Raw genomic sequence first — 11,067 nt, 5'->3', positions numbered from 1 at the left:
ATGATTTTGGTTGTAAATGAGATAGTTGTATCATATTTTGTGTTTATTTTAATCCAATTATATTTAAAATTATGAAACATTTTAGGTGCCAAAGTACAGACTCTATAAAGAATACTGGATGCCTATGTGGCCACCTCTTGGCTCTTAATATTAAAATTGCAATTAAAACTATTTCCTGCTCTTTCACAAAAATAACTGCCATTCCGATTTTTCTCTATCATTCCTCTGGATTTTTATGCATATGCACCTATTCTTAATATACTGTCTTTTAAAACAAATATAAATGACACCAGACTTCACCTATCGGTCTGCAACCTGTTTGACTTATTTAACATATTTTTCAGATTTGTTGCATGTAATTCTACTTTGTCGCTGTTGTTTTCCGGGCTTGCAAAAGTATTTCCTTAGGTCCACCCTCCTGAGCGTGTGCCCATCTCAAGGCCTCGGGGGTGGCCAAGGAGCCATTGTGCTGGTGGTGCTGGTGGCGTGGACGGAGCTTGCAGGTGGAAGTAAAGCCCATCCGCGTGGGCAAAGGGCTGGTGGAGCGGGATTGGAAGGGTCTTGGCAGCTCTCCCTGCCTGGAATTCCAGTCCTAGAATCCTAAACTTGGACTTGACCTTCCAGGCTGTTAGGAAGATATAGTTAAGATAGGAGGCTAGAACACATTCCACATGCTATTTAACTTGATTTATAACTTTTAAATACTCAGACGTAAAGTATGTGGGCCTTCATGTCGACTTCTGACGGGCCCCCGCAGGTGGGGGGTGGGGGTCTGCCCTTTCCTTACATCCCTGTGTTATGTAGGACACGACTAAGATGCGACCCTCCTCCTCTGTCCACCTTCCCTGCGTCAAATCCCACCTCTCCTCCTCCGTCCACTCGTTAGGACGCTCGAGTCTAACTTGAGCCCGACACCAACCTGGGAGGAAGACGCCGACCGGACGCCTAAAAGCGACGCTGGAGGCCCGCGGGGCCTCCCACGGGGGACGCGCCCCCGCCGAGCCCCGCCCGCCGCCCGCGGCATCCTGGGACTTGTAGTCTCGGAGGGTCAGCGATCCCCGCCGAGTCTCCGCCCCCAAGCGCCCGACGCGGCCTCTCGCCCTCGGGACGCCGTGACGTCGCGTTCCTCCAGTGCCTTGCCTCCCTCCTCCTTCCTTCGCCTGGAGAAGCTCCGTCCCGGACTTCCGAAGACCTTTTACGACATTGGGTCTCCGAGTGGGTCTCAGCGCCAGGTCCACTTTTCGGCAAAGTGACGTGGACGTCAACAGCAATGGCGGAAGGAGAGGGGGTCTTGCCACTGCCAACGTCGGGCGGCGACGGCTGGTGAGTGAAAGCCGGGGCTAGCTCCCACTGTCCCTTTATTCTTCCTTCTCGCCATCCTGCTGGTGCCCGAGGCACCGTCTGGCTCCGGCTTGGAACGGGAAGACCGGTCCTCGGCGAAGTCCGTGCCCTGCCCCGCCCCCTCTGCCCGCCGGGTCCCCTCTACCTGCCGCGTTCTGCCCAGGGGGACTGGGGCAGGACTCGAAGGGAGAGGGGTGTCGTCCAGGTGCCGGGCCTCACTCTCGTCCTCCAGTTTCGTCCTCCAGTCACCAAAATGTGCTGGAGAGCGCTGGTGTTGGCCGGAGTCCCTAGCTGTGGGAGTTGAAGTAGGCTGGCGAAGACGGAAGTTTCTTGGATGTTGATCGGAGACACTGAAATACGATTTGAAGAGGAGAGCTTCTGAAATGACCACTGCGACCTTTGCCTGGCGGATCACAGGTTGAGGGATCCACCCAGGGAGGAGCCCTCCCACGTAGTTGGGATATTTTAAAATTCTGATTTTTATCTCGTTTCGCATGCCGACAGTTTTCGGCGTTCGTCTCTTTCACGCAAGCTGTCTCCCTTTCCTACCACTTTTCTCACAGCTCGATTTTACAGCTTTGCATGCAGTGTGGGGCTTTGCTCTTGCTGCGCCCAAGCTTCTGTATGCTTACCTGATTTATGCTTAGTGTTGTGGGGAGGATCTCCAATAATTTTTTGGCAGTCTACTCACCCAGTGTCTGGGAAAGTCCCCTATTTCCTCTGGAAAGAGTTAATCTTCACAATACTCTGTTAGGGACAACATCATTTAAAAAGGGAACCTTTAGAAGTTTGTCTAATTTTTTGCAAGTGTATTGACCACATGTATTACCTTTGGATTTGCTTGTTCATCATGTATGTGTACAGCTCACTGTCACTCTAAATATAATACAGGGCAGTGTAGACATCGACTTTAATCTCAGAAGGGGGAAAAATGTAAATCGTTGAAAGGGATAGATAATTGGAAAATTCGACACTCAATTAAGGGACATCAAACATTACCTTACTGCATATACTCTCCAGGGTGTAGGTGGAAAAATTATGGTGACCTACATGTAGTCGTTTTTTTTTCCCCCTCAACTTGCTTATGTTGGATTGGCATGGTGTGACAGGTACATGCAGTCAACGTAGAATTAATCTCAGTCTTTAGGAGTGTGAATAAAAGTATTATGGGAGTTCAGTGGGGGCAGAAATCACTTCCACTTGGAGTTATTGGGGAAAGCTTCAGGAAAGCAGTGGTGTTTGAATTCGGTCTTGAAGAATGAGTATGATTTAGACCAGTGCTGTCTAATGGAACCACATATGTAATTTAAAAATTTTCTAGTAGCCACATTAAAAGATGAAATTAGTTTTAATAATCTACCTTATTTAATTGAATATATCCAACATATTATTTCTACATGTAATCACTGCTTTAAAAAATTAGATAATTTTACATCTTCTTTGTATCAAGTTTTCAAAATCCAGTGCGCATTTTACATTTGCCTTACATCTCAATTTGGTCTAGCCACTTAACAGATGTGAAGTATCCACATATGGCGAGTGGCTAACATTGGATAGTACAGAGTCAGACTGAGAGATGGGCAAGGCCTCTGAATGCAGTAGCAGCATAGGCAAGAAAACAAATGATTTGTCTGGAAAATGTTAGCCAGAACTGCCTGGCTGAAGGAAGTTGCAGAAAAATAGGTCGGGAAAAAACAGTAAAAAAGCGTGTGTGTGTGTGTGTGTGTGTGTGTGTGTGTGTGTGTGTGTGTGTGTGTGTGTGTGTGTGTGTGTGTGTGTGTGTGTGTTTTAAGAGACAAGGTCTTGGTCTGTTTGCCCAGGCTGGAGTGCTGTGGTGTGTTTATAGCTCACCATAGTCTTGAACTCCTGGGCTGAAGAGATCCTCCTGCCTCAGCCTCCTGAGTAGCTAGGACTACAGGCACGCATGCACCACACCGAACTAATTTTATTTTTAATTTTTTGTAGAGGTGAGTGTCTTGCTGTGTTAGCCAGGCTGGTTTTGAACTCCTGGCCTCAAGGCCTAAAAAAGTTTTTAACTAGTTAAAAGGACCTTTAAAAATAAGTAACACAGACATTGCAACACTTATTCAAGAAGTGTCTGAGCTGGTTATAACCCGAAGTTTGCTGTTTTGGAACAGTGAATTATTGTATTATAAACTGGCTGTAATCAGTAGATTGAGGTCCATGAGTAGAAATGTTTCTAAAATGAAGGTGGTTTACGGGGGCAAGGGACATGGAGGGAATGGTTGCTAGAGATAGTGTTTGTTCTAGTATGCTGTGTCTTTAGTATGTCTTCCCATTTTTGCTCATTTAATTTTCATGAATGGAGGAACCCTGAGATGTTCTGTGATTCTATTCTCCTTCCATCTTCTTCTAATCTTTCTGTTTTTTTCTGCTTTCACTTCTCTCACTAGTATCCCAGAAGTGGGTTTGAATAGAGTCAGGAGAGACCTAGAGATTGGGAGCCATAGGTTAGAATGCTTGGTGAATGGGTTGTTATAAATTGGAAATGCTTTACTTTTTTTTTTATTTTTTGAGTTGGAGTCTCATTCTGTCACACAGTCTGGAGTACAGTGGCCGCTCCCGGCCACCGCAGCATTGACCTGCTGGGCTCCGGCGATCCTTCCACCCTCAGCCTTCTAAGTAGCTGGAACTACAGGCGCATGCTACCACGCTCGGCTAATTTTTTTATTTATTGTAGAGATGAGGTCTCGCCAAGTTGTCCGGGCGGGTCTCGAACCCATGGGCTCAGGCAATTCACTCACCTCAGCCTCCCAAAGTGCTGGGATTACGGGCTAAGCCACTGAGCCCGGCCATTTTTTTTTTTTTTTTAAGAGACAGGATCTTGCTATGTTGCCCAGGCTGGCTTCAAACTTGAGTATAGGCAATTCTCCTGCCTTGGCCTCTTTAGTAGTAAGGATTATGGGCATATGCCACTGTGCCTGGCTGCACTCTTAAAAAAGAGCAAATGTTTTATTTTAACTGTCACATTTTTGTTTTAACCTTTTCAGATGGAAATTTTACTAGAATGTATCCTACATTTCACTGCCTAACTCAAACTCATCTGAATGACAGGGTCATTCAGGTTACAAATTTAAGCGTTTTAAGAATAAAACTAGGTCCCTGTCCTCAAGGAATTTATGATCTAGTTACAGGAGGCAGGTTTAAGAACGATTACTTTTGTGCTAGTGTAATAAGGTGAGACCTTTAGAGCCTACTAGGCAGATATAAGCAGGTTGTTGCTATGTTAAATGACTCTACATAGCTATCCCTTTTTGAGATTGTTTTTGTGTGTGTATGTGTTGGAGTCTCACTCTGTTGCCCAGGCTTGAGTGCAGTGGCATACTCAGGGCCACCCCAGCGTCAACCTGCTGGGCTCCAGCTATCCTTCCACTTCAGCCTTCCAAGTCCTGGAACTACAGGCATGCTCTACCATGCCCGGCTAATTTTTTGTTTTTTTGTAGGGACGAGGTCTCACCAAGTTGCCTGGGCTGGTCTCGAACCCGCGGACTCAGGCAATTCACTCGCCTCGCCCTCTCAAAAGTGTTGGGATTACAGGCTGAGCCACCGAGCCCAGCCATGAAATTGCTTTTTATAAGTTTTTCCTGTTTTCTTTTTTTTCTTGTCGTCAGTGGCATCTCTCAATTTGTTCCTAATCTGTGCAGTTAGGTAGTTGAACTTTTAAAAATTGTGTATACATTCTTAAAAAGACTTAGGTTGGAGCTTAAAGATGTTAAAAGTACATGGAATTTATGATATCATTTGATCTACTTACTGATTTTCAATTATGTCCTAGATCAGTGCTTCTTAAATTTTAAATGTGCACTAGAATTACCTGGGGAACTTGTTAAAAATCAGATTTGGGCTTGGTAGCTTTGGGTAGGACTTGTGATACTGTATTTCTGACTAGCTCCTAGGTAATACCAATTCTGCTTTTTCATGAACCACACTTCATTAAGCAGATTCTAGATAATGTATATCTCAGAATGAGTGTGTCAGAAGAATTTATAGTATATATTATATGTTATGTTGTGTCACCTTACATGTTATACTATAATTTATCTGATTACATGACTTATCATTGCCCTTTAGATAATGAATTTCTCAGGGTCAGTGACTGATAGCAGGTGGCTAAGTAAATGTTTATTGAATGAATGTATGCATGAATGAATACAGACTTTTGTATTATCATGTGCAGTAGCATACCAAGCTGCCATTTCATTTAGATTCCCTGACTCCAGTGTTTTTTGTGAGCTGTGTAATTGTTTGCTGGCATAATGCTCATTCTTTATGGAAAGCCAAGGCGATCAGAAATTTCCTGAGTTTGCAAACTTCCTGGGGACTTTAGCCATGTAAGCTCAAAAGATGTGGGGAAATCTTTGTAAAAATACTTATAGTTAGTTTGAAGTGATTTAAATTGAATTAAAAAATGAATATATGTATGAGAATTTGGATTTGTAAAGTCAAGCAATGTTAAGTTGTTGCAATTCAAAGATTGGTAATTACTTTTCTTGATATTGAAGAAACCATGATTGGATTTGGACATATGTTCTCATTTTCTGAGGCTTTCTTCCTGAAATAATTCCTAAGGGTCTAAAGTCATAATTTAAAAAAAATTGGCATAGACTTTAATTATACAACTGTTGATATTTGGAGCTTGTTTAACTTGAATTTTTTTACTCAATATTTTCTTTCAATTTGTGTTTCTAATTTGTTGCCAGACTTTTCTTAAATTATTGCTAGACTTTTCTTAAAACTGTAGAAGTATTGATTCCATAAAAAAGCTTCTTTTGTTGTTAATTTCAGATGTGAATAGGAATTGTTTTGAGAATAATAAGTTGTTTTTCATAGTTTTGTGCACTCTGTGAATAGTACTGTCAGTGCTTCCCCCATTATAAAACATTAAGATGAAGAAAGATTAAAATGTGCTTAAGGACTAAATGATTGGAGTTTCAGATATGATATAACCAAAGAAAGATGATAAATATGAGAGAAAAAGGAACTTTTTGCTTAAGAAGAACATTGACCGCTTGTGGAACTGGGAAGACTAGTTATTACTTTTTTAAAAATGAAGAGAAAATGAACTTTTTTCCTTGAATTACGGGTTATTCAGTAGTAGTTTCATTTTGTAAACTATAATTAGCAGGCAAAGATGAGAAATGAAGAAGACTTATTTTGTTTATTTACATTGACATCTTTATTACAATTATAATTCAGATTATATAGTTTATAGAGATAATTCTTACATAATAATTCACTTCTAGGATTTTGTTTCCTATAGATGTTCTAAAATCTACAAATTAGAGTTTATAATTCATTTTGTGTTCTAAAGAAGTTTTTTTTTCTTTGAGTTGGAGTCTCACTCTGTCACCCAGACTGGAGTTCAGTGGCACGCTTCTGGCCACCACAGCCTTGACCTGCTGGGCTCCAGTATCCTTCCATCTCAGCCTTCTAAGTAGCTGGAACTACAGGCATGCGCTACCACACCCAGCTAATTTTTGATTTATTGTAGAGATGAGGTTTTGCCAAGTGCCTGGGTGGGTCTCAAACCCGCGGGCTCAGGCAGTCCACTTGCCTCGGCCTCCCAAAGTGCTGGGATTACAGGCTGAGCCACCAAACCCAGTCAAGAACTGTTTTAATTTACTTGTTTTTATCAGTATGTACTCACTGCAGGGAGGGAACAAAGTGCGTTCCCTGTAAAAGTATAGTGAGGCAATTCAGCTAATTCTGGACCACCTAGTAAAGTGTACAGCAGTATACAGCCAATTTATGAGTAGGAGTCTTATGAACAGAATTGATAAAATAATCTTGACAAAGCATTTCTGCTGCAAAGTGCTGAAATGTGGATTCTGTTTGGTATAAACCAAAGACAGTGCCTTCACTCATGTATCAAAAAGCAAGATAGAGTTTAGCACAGCATTCTTAATTCAGCAAACATTCACTGAATACTGGTTATATGCAAGCTGCTATGTAGGGGTTTAGAAAAAAATTGAAAGTTTTGAAACCAGAAATGTTTCACTGTGGTGCCTTGCTTGGACACTACTTTTTTTCATTATTTTATCTCTTGGAATAATATATGAAGATTACTTTTGAAGGTATCTAAATGCTGGTGTTTGTGGAAATTACATGCTTTAGCAGAGTTGAATAGGATTAAACAGTTTGAAAAGGGGTAGAGATTGAAGTGATTTACTTAGAAATTGCTTAACTACAAATGGAAAACAAATAAGTACCTTATATTAAGCTTATAAGATCAAATTATTTATTGTGGAAATAAAAGAGCAAGCAGTAAGTTAAGAGCTACTTAAAATAAACCTGTTCTCTGAAATTTAATGTATATTTGTTTTTAATGTCTACCTAGCCTTTTAACCCGAGCTAAGAAAATGATGACTAATTAAATCATTTGTTTTAAATCTATATTTTTTCTTGAAGGTTAAAGGAGTTTTTTCTTATCTTTTAGCTTTTCATAGTTGGGTAGAACTGGTGTAGTGTGTGCTTCTTTTTTCATTTTAAAGTAGTTGTGGTACTTAATAATTTTAACAAGGAGATACAGGTTGAAATCCCTTATTCAAAATGCTTGGGACAGAATCCCTTATTCAAAATGCTTGATTTTGGGGGGGGGTTTTAGAATGTTTGCATTATACTTAGGTGATTGAGCATCCCTAATTCAAAACTCTGAAATCCAAATGCTCCAATGAGCATTTCCTTTGAGCATCGTGTCTGTACTTTAAAAGTTTCAGATAATGGAGCATTTTGGATTTTGAGATTTGGGATGTTCAACTTATATAAGAAGATAATATACATTTACATAGGGTTTTAGCCTTTATATATTACGCATATGTATACCATTTAATTTGGATCCTAAAACAACTCTGTGAGAAAGGGAAGTTGTGAATTATTGTTATTGCCTTGTTAGAGATGAGAAGACAGGCTTAGAGTTGTCATGTGACAGACCCAGTTACTGGATGATCTGGAACTTAAATTCATAGCTGCTTATTCTAAACCCTGTACTTCTTCTAAAGTTGATTACATATACTTTTTATATTTCACAGATACATTAAAATATGAAAAACATAAAAACATGCTAATCCTATATTCAATCAACAATGTGTTTTGAAAGACATAATATTCAGAGATGTGCATTGTTGAACATATGTGTTTGCTGGTTATCTGAGGTGCCATATCTGTAATGCAGTTAGGTTATGTACAAACTGTGTCCACATTGTCTGTTTTGTATCCATGAGAAGGGAAACCTCATGACTGATATGGTGGGTTGTGTTAGAGAGCACGTGTGCTATAGTTTTACATACCTTTTGTTTTCATAATACATCCTCATTCCTTGCCAAAAATTATGTAAATCAATTAGTTTTTTAACCTTCAGCTATTATGGTTACATACATCATCTAGAAAATCTGCTTATACAATATATGTTACATATTTAATAGGTGTATTTATATAATAAATTATGTGTAAATATGTTAATATATAACAAGCAATGTATTATATTTTACTACATAAGATATATTAAAATAGTTTATTTTGATTTACAATAATATTTAGAACATGTAAGCAATTATATGCTGTTTCAATGACTATCAGCTCAATGTTTTTCTGTTGTTTTTATTTAGTGAGGTGGAGAAAGAAAAAAAAGAAAAACCTTGCTTTTAAAGTAATTTCCATGTGCTATTTTTTCCTTTAATTAGTTTCTAGCCTTTATTTTGATGTGTATAAGTGATGCATAGATGGAAGCACCCATCTCAAAAATGTGTGTAATTGAATACCAGAAATTCTTGAACTTTATTTTGTAAATTCCTTTTAGTTTAACCAGCAACATAAAAGTAAATGAGATCCTCTTTTATCAAATAACTCTTGATGGTTGGAATTCAGGTTAAAAAAATAAATCCAGTATGATCCCCATTGGGAAGGCTCCCTTGAAAGAATTGCCCAAATGTTATAAAGTGTTGTAAAGTGTGTAAAGTGTAAGACTTCATTTTTAATAGTGTATCTTTATTTTCCAAAATGATGGTTTCAAGAAAGGGAATATTGGTATATTTCTTTTACCATGGCACTTTGGATAAAGACATAGGGAATACCTCTCTCTGACTTGTTTTCATGTAATTTTTTGTCTTAGGAAAAGAATACATTCTTTTTTAGATAAACTGTTTTGATAAAAAACAAAAAAGAAAAAAAAGGGTTGCCGTGTCTCTGTGCCATAAAAGTGTTGGAGGCATCCCATTTGTATAGCATTTTTATTTGAGAAAAAGGAAAGGATTTAGAGCACTCTCTGATATTAATGGTTCATTGGTAGAGAAATTATTCTTAAACTTTGTAGGCAAAACTGCACAGCCAATGCATTGCAGTATTACACATGTAGTTATGACTAAACTTTGTTTTTGCTTGTTTATCTTTTTTTTTTTTTTTTTTTGAGTTGGAGTCTCACTCTATCGCCCATACTGGAGTGCAGTGGCCGCTCCTGGCCACCGCAGCCTTGACCTGCTGGGCTCTGGCGATCCTTCCACTTCAGCCTTCCAAGCAGCTGGAATTACAGGCATGCTCTACCAAGCCCAGCTGATTTTTTTGATTTATTGTAGAGATGAGGTCTCGCTGCCCAGGCGGGTCTCGAACCCGCGGGCTCAGGCAATCCACTCACCTCAGCCTCCCAAAGGCGTGGGATTACAGGCTGAGCCACCAAGCCCGGCTCTTTTTTTTTTTTAAGTTGGACAACAACAACTGAGTTTTTTCTTAGCAGAGGAAGGGGCACCATTGGTACTGTTGGTGCAATTTGATCCACATGGGTTATGGAGTAAAAATAAACCTGTGAAGAAGATTTAAAGCACCTGTTCCATTTGTAGTTAATTTTAGTAGTTTATAGAACAACAGTTCTCTGATCTCTATCTCTTTTGCCTATTGCATGCAGTGATGAAATACTGCAGCTGTCAAGTTTGTTTGGTGTGTCCAGCCAAGAGGACTAGATTTAGCACCTTCTTTACTTGGCTCAAGATCCTGGTTAAAACAAAGACTGGAGAGGATTATTACTATTTGATAAAGGAATCTCCCAAAGCTGCTTTTGTGGATCTGATCCTAATACAAATTTTTAAAAATTTCACTAATTTTTCAAAGCTGGTGAATGGTTTGTTTTCCTCTTGTCATATAAATATACACTTGCTAAAATCCAGATAACTTCAAGATTTCACATTTATCAAATTGTGCTCTCACAAGACTGTAAGTCAAGGTGTTTCGACTGTGCTATCATACCATTTGTTAAAGTATTTGGAAAGTTTTGATAATTTGCCATTGGTATTTAAAAATAAGTTTCACAGTACATATTATGGTCATTGAGCTCCACCCATAGCTACTGTAAAGAAGTTATCGTATTTTAAGTTCTACTAAATGTTACACAAAATATTCAGGAAGGAATTAAGGAGTTTTGGTATAGTAGTACTTTGTAATCAATGTGTGAACCTCAGTAGCAAAAAAAGTTCAGATAGAACTTTGGGGCTGCTGTCTCATGACCTGGGCATTAGGAAATACTTAGAAATGTGACACAAATTAAGCCATGATACCACAGTTCAATGCATGCAGCTTGCCACAGCTTACTCACTGCTACATAATTTGCTAGTGCTTATGACTAATTCGCGGGTCATTTTAGAGTTTTAAGTAATTGGTCAGAAGCTTGTGCCTGGTTATAGTGTGTGTGTGTGTGTGTGTGTGTGTGCGCGCGCGCGCACG

At 39.5% G+C, this 11,067-nt stretch overlaps 1 protein-coding gene across 2 annotated transcripts in view; it reads left to right on the top strand.

Moving 5' to 3' along the window:
• The first annotated feature begins 1,102 nt into the window (after positions 1–1,102).
• Positions 1,103–11,067, top strand: part of TBC1D23 (TBC1 domain family member 23) — a 69,170-nt gene continuing 59,205 nt past the window's right edge. For both annotated transcript variants that reach the window (XM_021718107.1, XM_008069155.2), the window contains exon 1: positions 1,103–1,323. In XM_021718107.1, coding sequence (XP_021573782.1) covers positions 1,271–1,323 — 53 coding nt within the window. In that variant the 5' untranslated portion in view covers positions 1,103–1,270. The remainder of the gene's footprint in view (positions 1,324–11,067) is intronic.

This window comes from Carlito syrichta, unplaced genomic scaffold, assembly GCF_000164805.1.
Source record: "Carlito syrichta isolate Samal-C Ts95f unplaced genomic scaffold, Tarsius_syrichta-2.0.1 Scaffold311833, whole genome shotgun sequence".
Lineage (NCBI taxonomy): Eukaryota > Metazoa > Chordata > Mammalia > Primates > Tarsiidae > Carlito > Carlito syrichta.
Note: the sequence above shows the minus strand (reverse complement) of the source record. Positions and strands in the feature narration are given on the sequence as shown.